Here is a 16,826-nt window from a genome sequence, read left to right on the forward strand (position 1 = left end):
GGCCTGGCTCATTAGAGCTTACAATCTAATATTAATGTGTTTTTTTGTCTAAAATGATGATTAAATGTATTATGTTTTTTATGGTTGGGTACAATGATGATGTTATACAGCAGGATAGTTTGGAGGATGCTAGAAATGATAGTAACTGTTTGTTGTTATGATTTTTATTTTTAATATTATTATTATTATTATTATTATTCAGGATTTATATAGCACCAACAGTTTGCGCAGAACTTTTCAACATGAGGGCAGACAGTACAGTTACAATATTATTATTATTATTATCAATATTATTATTATTATTCAGGATTTATATAGCACCAACAGTTTGCGCAGAACTTTACAACATGAGGGCAGACAGTGCAGTTACAATATTATTATTATTATTATTAATATTATTATTATTATTATTATTATTATTATTATTATTATTATTATTATTATTATTATTACTATTACTATTATTATTATTATTAATATTATTCAGGATTTATATAGCACCAACAGTTTGCGCAGAACTTTTCAACATGAGGGCAGACAGTGCAGTTACAATATTATTATTATTATTATTTTTTTTTTATTATTATTAATAATAATAATAATAATTATTATAATAATAATATTGTAACTGCACTGTCTGCCCTCATGTTGAAAAGTTCTGCGCAAACTGTTGGTGCTATATAAATCCTGAATAATAATATTAATAATAATAATAATAATTATTATTATTATTATAATAATAATATTATTTTTATTATTATTATTCCAATCACAGGACAATTCCTAGAAATTTCAGACATCAAACTAATTATCTATTCACAAAACTTTAAATTGCTCTTTATTGTGGCAGCATGTTATTATTATTATTATTATTGACTGTCAGTAAATTTCCTGATGCTCACTATAATCCGATCTCCCCTCCCCCACTCAGCATCTTAAACTTCTCTCTCTCTCTGCTCCGACTGTCAATTGTAGCTCCCCCTTTCCTCTTCTCCTCTCCAGCTGCCCTCCCTGCACATCCAGCTCCGTCCAGACATCACCATTAAGGCCAACCTGATCAATTTGCATGCGTCCATTTTATTCCCACCCCCCCTTTCGGATTTTGGAAACCCCCCCTTTTTTCCCCAAGCTACCCCCCTTTTACACCCTTCCATCACATTTCATTCATCATACACCCCCCCCCCTTCCCACGTCCCGGCTCCCATCACTCCAGTGCAAACCCATGACCCCCCCTCCCCTCCATCCTCCCTCCTCTCTGCTATATCTCTATCATCTGTTTTATATTCTTCAATGTGAACCACCCCCCCAAAAGCATCCATAACAATCCGGTATGTCATCTCTTTGTTGTATTTACACTTATATCTCTTTTTATTTTTCCTTCTCTCTCCTCGCCTCCCGTGTAGTACTATATATAGCCGCAGATTATGTTGATGCTCCCCGCTCTCGCCCATCCCTTGATTATTTATCATTGTTGGTGCTACAATCTCTTCCGTTTTTGTCTCTTTTCTCTCTCTCTCCCCCCCTTTTCTAGATCCTCTAATCTGGGCTCCTGGTCCTTCAAAGGCTGCCGCACGATCCCCGTGGATCCATTTCATACTAAATGCCTGTGTGATCGCTTATCCAGCTTCGCCATTTTATCCCAGCTCAGTTCAGACATGGTAAGTCTCTCTCTCCCTCTAATAAAAAAAAAAGACAAAAAGAAACGCAAAAAAAAGAAAGAAAGAAAAGATGCTCTGCGATTATTTTAAGCATGCCGTTCAATGTTTAACCTTGCAATGGGGTCAGACCTTTTAGACTCGGCGGTGATGCCGCACCATCAACACCCCCCCTCCTTTTTTCCCCCCCCCCGTTTCCCTCCAGCTGTGAACGCGTTAACGGCCCTGTCCTTTAGAATGTGTGTCAATTACTACATTGATACATTGTATCCCCTCGACTTCCTATTGTCACCTCCCTGCCTCTGTAGGCTCTCCTTGGTCGCATTGCTCCACGGCCATCAGGAAAACATTGATCAGGAACGGCAAAAAAAACGAGGGGCTGACTTTGACGCTCTGCGCGCAAGCAGGAGGTGAAAGGTTGTGTGTATTTGTGTGGGTGTTCAGTCTTTTGTAAAAAAAAAAAAAAAAACGGTGTGCGCCGAAAAACTTAGACATAAAAATATGCCGTATGCAACCAGCGTGACCCCCCCCCCCCCCAGTCTCTCCTCCTCCTTTCTGTGTGTTGGTGTTACAATTGAAATGGATTTGTCGCTGCTGCGGTTTGTTTTTATGTGTATTTTATATACTAGAGCGTAGTAGGACCTCATACATTACGCCATTGGTGGAGTCTTATGTAATGATTTGTTGCATTGTCTCATTTTACACTTTGCATATTTGCGTTCTGCTTTTGTGATTTTTGTCTAATTTGTTGCAAATTAATTATTGACAAAAGAAACAGGAACTGTCCGAATCCCACTGAGCCACCATTTACTGGGGTAAATTTTGTCCAAAGCCCATTTTTGGGAACTTATCTATAGCCCGCTGCGGCCTCTGGTTTGCAGGGTGGCCACCATTTACTGGGGTTACAAAATGTGGGTACAGTTTGGTCCACTGCCAATTTTTGGGAACTTATCTCTAGCCCGCTGTGGCCTCTGGTTTGAGAAATGGTCACCATTTACTGGGGTGCAAATTTTGGGCCCAATGCTAATCATCTGGTCACTTATCTCTAGCCCCCTGCGGCCTATGGTTTGAGGAGCCAAAAGAAAACAGAAATGTATAATGCCCACTGAGCTATAATTTACTAAGGTTACAAAATTTTGGTAAATTTGGGTCCACTGGCAATTTTTGGGGAACTTATCTCTAGCCCGCTGCGGCCTCTGGTTTGCAGGGTGGCCACCATTTACTGGGGTTACAAAATGTGGGTACAGTTTGGTCCACTACCAATTTTTGGGAACTTATCTCAGGCCCGCTGCGGCCTCTGGTTTGAGAAATGGTCACCATTTACTGGGGTGCAAATTTTGGGTCCAATGCTAATCATCTGGTCACTTATCTCTAGCCCCCTGTGGCCTCTGGTTTGAGGAGCCAAAAGAAAACAGAAATGTCTAATGTCAACTGAGCTATAATTTACTAAGGTTACAAAATTTTGGTAAATTTGGGTCCACTGGCAATTTTTGGGGAACTTATCTCTAGCCCGCTGCGGCCTCTGGTTTGAAGAGGGGCCACCATTTACTGGGGTTACAAAATGAGGGTACAGTTTGGTCCACTGCCAATTTTTGGGACCTTATCTCTAGCCCACTGCAGCCTCTGGTTTGAGAAGTGGTCACCATTTACTGGGGTGCAAATTTTGGGTCCAATGCTAATCATCTGGTCACTTATCTCTAGCCCGCCGTGGCCTCTGGTTTGTGGAGTGGCCACCATTTACTGGGGTTACAAAATGTGGGTACATTTTGGTCCACTGACAATTTTTGGGACCTTATCTCTAGCCCGTTGCAGCCTTTGGTTTGAGAAGTGGTCACCATTTACTGGGGGTGCAAATTTTTGGTCCAACGCTAATCATCTGGTCACTTATCTCTAGCCTGCAGTTTCCTCTGGTTTGAGGAGTGGCCACAATTTACTGGGGTTACAAAATGTGTTTACATTTTGGTCCACTGCAAATTTTGGGGAACTTATCTCTAGCCCGCTGAAGCCTCTGGTTTGAGAAATGGTCACCATTTACTGGGGTGCAAATTTTTGGTCTAATGCTAATCATCTGGTCACTTATCTCTAGCCCGCTTCAACCTCTGGTTTGAGGAGTGGCCACCTTTTACCGAGGTTGTAAAATGTGGGTACATTTTGGTCCACTGCCAATTGTGGGGAACTTATCTCTAGCCCGTCGCTGCCTCTGGTTTGAGAAATGGCCACCATTTACTGGGGTGCAAAATGTTGATCAATTTTGGTCCAGTGCTAATTATCTGGTCACTTATCTCTAGCCCCCTGCGGCCTCTGGTTTTAGGAGCCAAAAGAAACAGGAAATGTCTAATTCCCACTGAATCATCGTATACTGGATTTACAAAATTTGGGTCCACTGGCAATTTTTGGGGAACTTATCTCTAGCCCACCACAGCCTCTGGTTTGAGAAATTGAAACCATTAACTGGGGTGCAAATTGTTGGTAAAATTTTGGTCTACTGCTAATCATCTGGTCACTTATCTCTAGCCCGCTGTGACCTCTGGTTTGAGGAGTGGCCACTATTTACTGGGGTTACAAAATATTGGTACAATTTGGTCCACTGCCAATTTTTGGGAACTTATATGTAGCCCGCTGCAGCCTCTGGTGTGAGAAATGGTCACCATTTACTGGGGTGCAAATTTTTGGTCTAATGCTAATCATCTGGTCACTTATCTCTAGCCTGCTGTGACCTCTGGTTTGAGGAGTGGCCACTATTTACTGGGGTTGTAAAATGTGGGTACATTTTGGTTCACTGCCAATTTTGGGGAATTTATCTCTAGCCTGCTGTGGCGTCTGGTTTGAGAAATGGCCACCATTTACTGAGGTGCAAAATGTTGGTAAATTTTGGCCCAGTGCTAATTATATGGTCACGTATCTCTAGCCCCCTGTGGCCTCTGGTTTGAGGAGCCAAAAGAAACAGGAAATGTCTAATTCCCACTGAGCCATCATTTACTGGGGTTACAAAATTTGGGGTTCATTTGGGTGCATAGGCACATTTTGGGAACTTATTTCTAGCCCGCTGGGCCCCTCTGGTTTGAGGAGTGGCCACCATTTACTGGGGTTCAAACGTTTGGTCATTTTTGGTCCACAGCCAATCTTCAGTCACTTATTTCTACCCACTGTAACCCCTCTGGTTTGAGGGATGGCCACCATTTACCTGGTACAAAATTTGGGTAAGTTTGTTCCACTGCCAATTTTTGGCCACTTATCTCTAACCCATTATGGCCTGTGGTTTGAGAAGTGGCCACCATTTACTGAGGTACAACATTTTGGTAACTTTTGGGTTACTGCCAATTTGGGGTCACATATTTCTAGACCACTGTGGCCTCTGGTTTAAGGGGTAGACACCATTTTACTGGGGTGCAGAATTTTTGTAAATTTTGTTCCAACACCAATTTTTCGGTCACTTATCTTTTGCCCCTGTGGCCTCTGGTTTCAGAAGTGGCCACCATTTACTGGGGTGAAAAATTTTGGTCCAATGTCAATTTTTTTTCATTTATCGCTAACCCCCTGCAGCCCCAGTTTGATGAGTGGCCATTATTTACTGGGGTGAAAAGTTTTGGTAAATTTTAGTCCACCGACAATTTTTGGTCACTTTTCTCTAGCCCCCTGCTGCCTCTGGTTTGAGGAGTGGCCACCATTTACTGGGTGCAAAATTTTGGTAAATTTAGGTCCACTGCCAAATTTTTGGTCACTTAACTCTAGTCCACTGAGGCCTCTGGATCGAGGAGTGGTAACTTTTCAAAAATGTTATTAAAACCCAATTTTGCAAGCACAGGTCATGTCTATTACTCAAAATGTTGCACTTTTTCGAGCTTTCATTATGGATGACCTCTTGAGTGGTCGCCACACTTGTAAAAACATTGACATTACCCTAAAATTTAATTTAAGGATTATTTGATGCAAGGTCTTCCAAGTTGAATTTTGTTGGTCAAAAGCTTTTTTTTGTTTCGGCGCCAAGCCGAGGCCTGGGAGGCGGCCTGGAGAATCTGGCGCCCTGGATTGGTGCTCTGCTGAAGAACACGTGTACATTATTTTCTTTCTCATGAATGAAGATGCTCTTGTGTTAATCCAGCTTTTGTTTTATGGTTCTTGTATCAGCGGGGTCACTGTAAACAGTTTCGCGGCAGGCTTTTTGCTATGCAGGACATGTTTTCCTCGCAATGTGGGATGCACGGCCTGGGCGGCTTGCTTCTGAAATAAATAGTTTATACTTCTTTGTGTGGAATTCGAACATCTGTGGTGTGTGGGAAAAAAATAAAGTGTGGGGGGGGGGCTCCCCCTCCTCCCTTAAAAAAAAAAAAATGCAGCTGTTATCAGCACGAAGGGTTGAAGTCTTTGCCCAGCAATTGACATCTTCTAGGTAAACACACCTTGGTGGCACAAAGAGAAACACTTTTCAAATGAAGCCTAGCTATTATTAGATGCACTAATATAGTTGGTCCCTCTGTTGCCATGGAAACAACATCTGCACTTGAGTTTAAAGATGCAGTACACTTAACTGGAGTGGATTCTATTAAAAACAGCCAGGTTTTGGGAAGACACTTCTTTACTCCTTCTGCAGAGGTGATTGAAAGTCCCGGACAGCGGTAACCGGCCTGCTGGGACTTGTACTTCTTGCACAGAGGGTGTAAAGGAAGTTGTCTGAACCTGCAAGGTTGGATAAGCGTGTTGAGAGTTGGATGACTTGATTTGCTTCTTGATGATTAATGTCTTTATTTTACTAATTGATGCAGCACTGACGGGTTCTCCAACAAAGTGTTAATGTCAACTATGGCCTCCAAATGGGGCTCAAAGCCAACCTGTGATTTGCTCATTCCTCGAATATACTTTGCTCTGTTTAGCATCTGGGGATAAAGAAAATACCCATTATCCCCAGGTATGGGGGAGCATGTACACACAAAGGAGCATGTGATTAACCCAATGTGACAACACGAGCCATGAGCCAATCCGTTTGGTCAAAGCGGAGTCCATAGCATTTTGTAGGCTTTGACTCTGGCAACTTGTAGCCTATTCCTTTTGCTTGCCATGGATGAATGGATCGACTTTGGAAGGAAAGGAAAGTGCGCTTATGTGTTTCTAGAGGTCTGCGATAAAGAGGACCTGTTCCTTTGGCCTGTGGGGTCATAGTACAGGTTCTCTTTAGGTAGACCAAGCATCAGAAATATTTTGTAAAGTTAAATGCATGCTGCAGCCTCTTACCTTGTGACTAGGGATGAGCATGGGTTTGGACCGAACCAGGTTTGGCCCATACCCAGAAGTTGGCTGTCATTGGTGGACCAATGAACTGCAGGTGAATGCTTCCTCACCCCCCCCCCCCCCCACCCCCAGCTGCATGTATACAAAGAGATGCCTTGGCATTATTGACCTAATATGACCACATGGCTCTATTAGGTCATTGACCTTGACCTAACCCGGCCATGTGCCCTTATTAAGTAAATTATGTCATGAGTATCCCACCCCGCAGCTGCATGTATACAAAGGGATTCCATGAAATATTTGACCTATTATGACCACATGGCTCTATTAGGTCAATGACCTTGACCTAACCTGGCCATGTGCCCTTATTAGGTCATTGATGTCATGAGTATCCCATTCCTCAGCTATACAAAGGGAGGCCATGACACTATTGACCTAACATGATCACGTGGCTACATTAGGTCATTGACCTTGACCTAACCCAGCCATGTGCCCTTATTAGATAAATTATCACATGAGTATCCCACCCCTCAGCTGCGTGTATACAAAGGGATGCCATGATATTATTGACCTAATATGACCACATGGCTCTATTAAGGCAATGACCTTGACCTAACCTGGCCATGTGCCCTTATTAGGGTCATTGATGTCATGAGTATCCCATCCCTCAGCTGCATGTATACAAAGGGATGCCTTGGCATTATTGACCTAATATGACCACATGGCTCTATTAGGTCATTGACCTTGATCCCACTCAGCCATGTGCCCTTATTAGGTCATTTATGTCATGAGTATCCCATCCCTAAGCTGCACTTATACAAATGGATGCCATGACACTATTGACCGAACATGATCACGTGGCTACATTAGGTCATTGACCTTGACCTAATCAGGCCATGTACCCATATTAGATCAATGAATTCATGAGTATCCCCTCCTTCAGCTGCATGTATACAATGGGATAACATGACATTATTGACCTAATATGACCACATGGCTCTATTAGGTCAACGACCTTGACCTAACCTGGCCATGTACCCATGTTAGGCCAACAATGTCATGAGTATCCGGCCCCTTTGTGAACATCAGCTGCAGAGTGGAGAATACTGCCTTCCAGGTTCAGATGAACACAAGTTTAGACCGAACCCAAGCTCATCGCGTCTCAATTTCTACAAGGTTAAAATGTTGCAGTCTGATCATTGGGGAGAGGGGAGACTGAGGAAATGCTTCCTCCAGCTTGCAGCATATTGATTACATCATCTCAGCCTAACATGTTTATGATAGCTCTGGGTCGATAGGAGTGAAAACTGATTCTGATGGATATACCATAAGGATAGAAGCAGAAAAAAGAAGCAGATCCATGATGAAAATATAGTGTGGGTGGACCCTGTTCTTGACCTAGGCTGCTATCTCTTTGATAGCGACAAAGGGAATGGTCACCATATGGTAAACTTTTGGAGGACTTTTTTGAAACATCTATTGGTTTAGAGCAGGGATCCTCAAACTACGGCCCTCCAGCTTTTGCGGAACTACACATCCTATGAAGCATTGGAAAATTCTGATATTCACAGACATGACTAGGCATGATGGGAATTGTAGTTCCTGAACAACTGGAGGGCCATAGTTTGAAGACCCCTGGTTTAGAGAATCAGATGCATCTAAATTGTTTTAGAGGGGAAAAGCATCCTGAAGACGACCTTTTGAGCCATCAGAAGAGGCTAATCTTCATCAAGCCTTAACACGGGTCACTTAGTGCATTTTGTCCTGATCCTTTTAACATTGACTGCTCAGGCCCTGAAGATGGGGGAGGCTTGTTTCCCCAGAAACGTGTTGGCTCTATTGGATGCTTTTAACCAGTAAATGTTTCAAAAATTCCTTTAGGTGAGATGAACTTTTGTACCAGGGAGTCCTCCATAGGTCATTTTGTTGTGTCATTGTGTCTTTTTCTGTTCATTGTTGTGATCTTGGGTTGTCTTTGTGGAGTGTGGCTGTGTCGCAATAATTTCCCTTTGGGATTAATAAAGTATTCTGAATCTGAATACACATTCCAGAATTAATCATCTCAGCCCTGGCAAAGTCATTGATTAAGACTGAAGGACATCTTTTTTATGATAAAAGGTAGAGATTATTAAACATTGGGAAATCAGTTGCTATCTATTGCGACATGTCAGGAATTACTGAAAGGTTCACTTTGAGGTGTTTGTAGACATGAAGTGGCTGGATTGTGTATGTTAATATTCCAGTGCAGTACAGATATCTATGCTGCATCCTGCATGCTTATTCCTATACAGAAGGACAAGGAGTTCTCCATTGGCATTCCAAGCAGTGGAGAAAACCAATAGCAATTGGCCCAGAAAACACCTGCAAATGGAGAAAAGACCTACAAATTTACAAATGCTCTCTGGATTGGTTGAACATCCTCTTATGTCTTTGAGGGTTCACATTTATCCAAATTGTGGAATATCAAGTAGTATCAGTCACATTCAACTAGGTTTCTGCAATGTTGAAGATGTTTCAATGTTAATCCAAGTATCTCTAGGCCAGTTAACAAGTAACCTACTACTATTACTACTAATACTACTACTACACTCAATTGTGGTTTGTGGACACCTGACCATCACACGTACAATATGGTCAAAGATATTCAGACCCCCAAATTATGGAGTTCAGGTGTCCCTAGTGAAGGGTCCTGGTAATATTCCATCATACACAGACATTGTAGACAATTGTGCTCTTCCAACCTTGTGGTAACAGTTTGGTGAAGGCCCTTTTCTGTTCCAGCATGACTGTGCCCCTGTGTACAAAGCCAGCTCCATAAAGACATGGTATGACCAGTTTGGTGTGGAGAAACTTGAGTGTCCTGCACAGAGCCCTGATCTCAACCCTACTGAACACCTTAGGTCTTCTGATTAAACATCATTACCTGACCTCACAAATGGGCAAAAATTCCCACAGACACCCAAAATCTCCCAGAAGAGTGTAGGCTGTTATATACACTAATTGGGAGTAACTCTCTATATTCATGACCATGGCGGGAGGGAACTCTATATTTATTGCCATGGTTTTGGAATGGGATGTCCAACAAACTTATATTGGTGTGATGGACAGGTTTTCACAAATCTTGGCCATGTAGTGTAGGAACATGGGGGAAGGAGTTTGGGACTTTATATGAGACTCATGGCTAACAGAGTCTCCATCCCTGATTGCATGTAAGCAAAAACAAATATAATTAAAAGATTGGGACTTTATATGAGGTGTGACCAGCTACTAAAGTAGGGGTAAAAATAAAGTAAGAGAAAAGGAACCAATGTAAAATGCATAGTAAATTTATTAGTAAAACCAGTAATGCTTAACCACTTGCCGACCGCCGCAAGTACATATACTGCGGCGGTCAGCCCCGGCCAGGCAAAGTGACGTACCGGTACGTCACTAGCCTGTCACTGGCTTGTGAGCCAATAGCCCCGGGTCGTTCCCTAACAAGTCAGTGCGTGTGACCGGTGGACCCGATGTCCGCCGGTCACTCGCGATCGTTCGCCGGGAAGGGAGAAAGGGAGGCGGCATATGTAAACAAAGCCGCCTGTCATTCTCCCCTGTGTAATAATGGAGATCAGAAGGTTCTACTATGTAGGACCGTTGATCTCTGTTTTTACACTAGTAGCCATGTCCAATGACAGTTAGAATCACGCCCCTAGGGACACACTTAACCCCTCCCTCTCCAATACAGTTAACCCCTTCCCTGCCAGTGTCATTTTTGCAGTAACAGTGCATATGTATAGCACTGATTACTGCAGTAATGTCACTGGTAACCCCAAAAGTGTCATAAATGTCAGTCAAGGGTCCGATCTGTCTGCCGCAATGTCGCAGTCCCGCAAAAAAAATCACAGATCACCGCCATTACTCGTTAAAAAAAAAAAACACCAAAAATGACATAAATCTTTCCCTTAGTTAGTAAACGCAATAACTTTTGCGCAAACCAATCAAAATACGCTTTTTGCGATTTTTTTTTTTTACCAAACATAGGTAGCAGAAAACAAATTGACCGAAAATGTAAAAAATTTTGATTTTTACATTTTTTTGGGGGAATTTCATATAAAAAAATGTGAAAAATATTGTTATTTTTGCAAAATTGTCGCTCTTTTTTTGTTTATAGCACAAAAAGTAAAAATCGCACAGGTGATCAAATACCACCAAAAGAAAGCTCTGTTTGTGGGAAAAAAAAGACGTCAAATTTGTTTAGGTACAGCATCGCACGACCGCGCAATTGTCCGTTAAAGTCACGCAGTAAAAAATCGCAAAAAAAACCCTGGTCAGGAAGGGGGTAAAATCTTCCGGGGCTTAAGTGGTTAATATGTAGCCCCAAAATATGGGAGTAACCATGACTAATACAATTGTAAATATGCAAGACCATAATAATGGTACAGGGTAGTACAGTAATATCATCATAATAACATAAGTAGAGTACATAAATAAAACATATTAATGTATACAGTCATAAGACAGTTGATCGCATGTATAAACTTGCAGAATTGGCCTGTAGGAGACTCAACGCGTTTCGTGAACAAATTTCACTTGGTCGGGAGTAGGCACAGTTTAGATATCTAGAAGGAATGTACATAGATGAACAACAGTATATATCCAATAATTACAAGATCTCAAACCAGTGAGGGTGTCACTTACGGTATGATATCGAGTATATATGAAAATTGGGGGTATGTCCAGCCAGGGAACTGAGGGGGCGAAGCCCATGTGTGTCAAGTAGGCATGATGAATCAAATGCTGGTGCAAAATGGCTCTCCAAAAAGGGGATCTCAAACCCTTTACTCCTAGAAGTGAGTATCTATAATAGTAGCAAGAATGCATAGGTAAATATAAATGATATGGGTGAGATCATGAAGACGCTGAGACCCAAGTGAATGGAATAATAACAAGTGTGTCCAAGGACCCCTAATAATAAGTGAATAGTCCAATGGAGGTGAAATGTAAACCTGTAGAATCACCAATGTAGTGTAGGAGTCTACAGAGCTATAAAGATATAAACAAAGCTACTTTATGGGATTACTGTAGTTATGAAAACCATTAACAAAGCTATTGACCCCCATGTCAGTGCTGAAATTTGTCCCCGAGTCCAAAGCCAGCTCCATAAAGACATGGTTTGACCAGTTTGGTGAGAAAGAACTCGAGTGTCCTGCACAAAGCCCTGACTTCAACCCTACTGATCACCTCTGGGATGAATTTTAATGGCCATGGTTTTGGAATGGGATGTCCAACAAACCCATATTGGTGTGATGGTCAGGTTTTCACAAATCTTGGCCATGTAGTGTAGGAGTGTACATAGCTTTAAAGATATGCAATCGCTGTAGTTATGAAAACCATTAACAAAGCTATTGACCACCATGTCAGTGCTGACATTTGTCCCCGAATCCAAAGCCAGCTCCGTAAAGACATGGTTTGACCAGTTTCGTAAGAATGAACTCGAATGTCCTGCACAAAGCCCTGACTTGAATCCTACTGATCACCTCTGGGATGAATTGGAATGAGCCAGGTCTTCACAACCAACAACTCCATAAAGATATGGTTTGGCCAGTTTGGTGAGAAGGAACTCGAGTGTCCTGCACAAAGCCCTGACTTCAACCCTACTGATCACCTCTGGGATGAATTTTAATGGCCATGGTTTTGCAATGGGATGTCCAACAAACCCATATTGGTCTGATGGACAGGTTTTCACAAATCTTGGCCATGTAGTGTAGGAGTGTACACAGCTATAAAGATATGCGATCGCTGTGGTTATGAAAACCAATAACAAAGCTATTGACCACCATATCAGTGCTGACATTTGTCTCTGAGTCCAAAGCCAGCTCCATAAAGACATGGTTTGACCAGTTTGGTGAGAAGGAACTCGAGTGTCCTGCACAAAACCCCAACCTCAACCCTACTGATCACCTCTGGGATGACCTGGAACACCGATGGTGACTCTCACCCAACATCAGTATCTGACCTCACAAATTCCCACAGACACCCTCCAAAATATTTTGGAAAGCCTTCCCAGAAGATCGGGGAATTTTATATCTGTGGGTAAAACAGATTCTTCAGAACACTGATATATCAGTACACAGAATGCAGTCCCCATGACCCCACAGATTTAAGACTTCTATGACCCTGAAGAAGGGCGAGCCTCAATCCCTAGTTGGCTTTGCCTAAGTCATACACCAATTAGGTGATTATTGTTCTCAAACAAGTTGGAGATTCCAAGAATTTCTATTCATTCGTGGTGCCCCTGACCTACCTCCATAATCTCAATTTACCACCTTAGGGATTGGATCACCGATTTTAAGCCAGGTCTTCTCATTTACCATCAATACCTGACCTCACAAATGGATACAAATTCCCATAGACACCCTCCAAAATCATGTGGGAAGCCATCGCAGAAGAGTGGAGGATGTTATAGCCACAAAGGGGGGGGGGGGGCATCAGCCATGGTTTTAGAATGAGATGCAGAACAAGCTCATATAGGTGTGATGGTCAACTGTCAACTTTTGGCCTCTTATTCCTTGTAGGCAGGGCTTTTTTTCAGCGGGAACGCGGGGGAACGCAGTTCCGGCACCTCCAGAACTAAATGTATGTAATGGCAAGGGCTGCTGGGGTGTGCCGGAGGGTCTATTGATGCTGGCTAATAAAGAATCTATTGTTGCTGAAGGGGATCTATTTTTGCAGAGGATGGGGATCTATTGTTGCTGGGGAGGTCTTTTGTTGCTCATGGGGGATTTATTGTTGCTGGGGTGGGTCTTTTGTTGCTGGTAGGGACTTATTGTTGAGGGAGGGGTCTTTGTTGCTGGCTGCTGGAGGGTCTATGGATGCTGGCTATTGGGGAATCTATTGTTGCTGGAGGGGATCTGTTTGCTGCTGGAGGGGATCTATTTGTGCAGAGGAACTATTGTTGATGAGGAAGTCTGTTGTTGCTGGTGGGGTATCTATTATTGCTGGGGTGGGTCTTATGTTGCTGGGAGGGACTTATTGTTGAGGAAGGGGTCTTTGTTGCTGGCTGATGGAGGGTCTATGGATGCTGGCTATTGGGGAATCTATTGTTGCTGGAGGGGATCTGTTTGCTGCTGGAGGGGATCTATTTGTGCAGAGGAACTATTGTTGATGAGGAAGTCTGTTGTTGCTGGTGGGGTATCTATTATTGCTGGGGTGGGTCTTATGTTGCTGGGAGGGACTTATTGTTGAGGGAGGGGTCTTTGTTGCTGGCTGCTGGAGGGTCTATGGATGCTGGCTATTGGGGAATCTGTTGTTGCTGGTGGGAATCTGTTGTTGCTGGAGGGGATCTATTTGTGCAGAGGAACTATTGTTGCTGAGGAAGTCTGTTGTTGCTGGTGGGGTATCTATTATTGCTGGGGTGGGTCTTATGTTGCTGGGAGGGACTTATTGTTGAGGGAGGGGTCTTTGTTGCTGGCTGCTGGAGGGTCTATGGATGCTGGCTATTGGGGAATCTGTTGTTGCTGGAGGGGATCTATTTGTGCAGAGGAACTATTGTTGCTGAGGAAGTCTGTTGTTGCTGGTGGGGTATCTATTATTGCTGGGGTGGGTCTTATGTTGCTGGGAGGGACTTATTGTTGAGGGAGGGGTCTTTGTTGCTGGCTGCTGGAGGGTCTATGGATGCTGGCTATTGGGGAATCTATTGTTGCTGGAGAGGATCTGTTTTCTGCTGGAGGGGATCTATTTGTGCAGAGGAACTATTGCTGCTGAGGAAGTCTGTTGTTGATAGTGGGGTACAGGGGCGTAACTACAGGGGTTGCAGGGGTTGCAATCGCTACCGGGCCCCATGCTCCAGGGGGCCCGGTAGCAAACCAGTGGGTGAACTTCCAGGATCGCAAAGGTCACACTTGTGACCGGACCCTGGCATTGCACCACTGTGGGGAGGCCCCAAGATTGCAGGAAGGGGGCCCACTGCAGAACTTGTGAAAGAATCCTGCTGCGGGACCATAATAAAAGGCCATGCAACGAGTGTAAAGAGCCCCAGGATTAGTGGGAAGAGCCCTGGGCTTGAAGGTAAGGGCCCCGGCCAGGGGTCTGGGGGGCCCTTCATGGTTTCTTGCATCAGGGCCCTGAAGGTTCTAGTTACGCCTCTGGTGGGGTATCTATTATTGCTGGGGTGGGTCTTAAGTTGCAGGGGGTCAATCATTGCTGGGAGGGATCTACTGTTGAAGGAAGGGTCTATTGTTGCTGGCTGCTGGAGGGTCTATTGATGATGGCTGTTGGGAGTCCATTGTTGCAGGGGTGGATCTATTGTCGCTGGGGTGTCCATTGTTGCTAGATCTATTATATTGCCTTTCTTGTTATCATTAATTCTCTAAAAGAGGTGGTACTAGGAGGTGGGTAAGAGGTAGAACTAAGGAACGGTGCTCGGAGGTGGGTAGGGGGCGGAGTCAAGGGGTGACTCAGAAGGGAGGAGTTCCTGCACCTATTCTCTGCTTGTAGGTATCTTTTATATAACATCCCCATGCAGTGACACATCTATTCAGATTATCCAAAGATGCAGAATAACACGGAGAAACATGTGATGTCAAGCTCATCAGTCTAAGAATAGCTGTGTCAAATTTTCTCTTGAATCATCCTTTTCAGCAGACCATCGTCACCACAGAAAACTGATCTGCAGGACTTTTTTATCTGTTCTCATTGGTAGCGTTCATATTTTTGTGTCTGTGTTTTTTTTCTTACTTAACTGCTGCTGACCGCCGCACGACTATATACGGCGGCGGTCAGCCCCTCCTGGGCAAAGTGATGTATATATACGTCATTCGCCCGCGAGCCAATAGGGGGGAGCGCGCGCCGCCGGAGGCTCCCGCCCCCGCTCGTTCACCGACATTCCAGCGCGAGTGACCGGCGGCTCGGATGTCCGCGATCTCCCGCTGGAGAGGGAGAAAGGCAGGCGGCTGATGTAAACAAAGCCGTCTGTCATTCTCCCTGGTGTAACTGCAGAGATCATAGGATCCTGCTATGTAGGATCGTATGTCTCTGTGGTTACATCACAAGCCACGCCCCTTTACAGTAAGAAGCACGCCCCTAGGGACACATTTAACCCCTGCCTCTCCAATAAAGTTAACCCCTTCCCTGCCAGTGTCATTTTTACAGTAACAGTGCATATTTTTAGCACTGATTATTGCAGTAATGTCACTGGTACCCCCAAAAGTGTCAAAAATGTCAGTCAAGGGTCCGATCTGTCCACAACAATGTCGCAGTCCCGCAAAAAAAATCGCAGATCGCCGCCATTACTAGTTAAAAAAAAAAACAATAAAAATGACATAAATTTCCCGTAGTTAGTAGCTGCTATAACTTTTGCGCAAACCAATCAAAATACGCTTATTGCGATTTTTTTACCAAACATATGTAGCAGAAAACAAATTGGCCAAAAATTTTTACAATTTTTGATTTTTACATTTTTTGGGGGAATTTCATATAAAAAAAAATGTGAAAAATATTGTTATTTTTGCAAAATTGTCGCTATTTTTTTGTTTATAGCGTATGATCAGAAAATCGCACAGGGGATCAAATACCACCAAAAGAAAGCTCTGTTTGTGGGGAAAAAAGGACATAAATTTCATTTGGGGTACAGCGCCGCACACAACTGCTTAATTGTCCGTTAAATTCATGCAGTGCCGAATCGCAAAATAGGCCCTGGTCAGGAAGGGGGTAAAATCTTCCGGTCTTAAAGCGGTTAAAAATACGCTCATTGAGAATTTTTTTGTCAAAGACATGTAGCTAAATACATTTTGGCCTAAATATATGACAAAAATTGAATATATTGGATATTTTTTAACTGTCAAAGTAGAAAAATATTGTTGTTTTTTCAAAATTGTTGCATTTTTTTATTAATATCGCAAAAAATGAAAAGCGCAGAGGTGATCAAATACCACCAAAAGAAAGCTCTGTTTGTGGGGAAAAAAGGAC

The 16,826-nt window shown here is 43.2% G+C and overlaps 1 protein-coding gene across 4 annotated transcripts in view; it reads left to right on the forward strand.

Annotated features, from left to right (window-relative positions):
• ADGRB1 (adhesion G protein-coupled receptor B1) overlaps positions 1-16,826 on the forward strand; it is a 912,987-nt gene that overhangs the window by 677,164 nt on the left and 218,997 nt on the right. For all 4 annotated transcript variants that reach the window (XM_082259420.1, XM_082259422.1, XM_082259423.1 and 1 more), the window contains one exon: positions 1,532-1,658. In XM_082259420.1, the coding sequence (XP_082115546.1) occupies positions 1,532-1,658 (127 nt within the window). The remainder of the gene's footprint in view (positions 1-1,531; positions 1,659-16,826) is intronic.

This window comes from Pelophylax lessonae (genome assembly GCF_965119305.1).
Source record: "Pelophylax lessonae genome assembly, chromosome: 5".
NCBI classification, from domain to species: domain Eukaryota; kingdom Metazoa; phylum Chordata; class Amphibia; order Anura; family Ranidae; genus Pelophylax; species Pelophylax lessonae.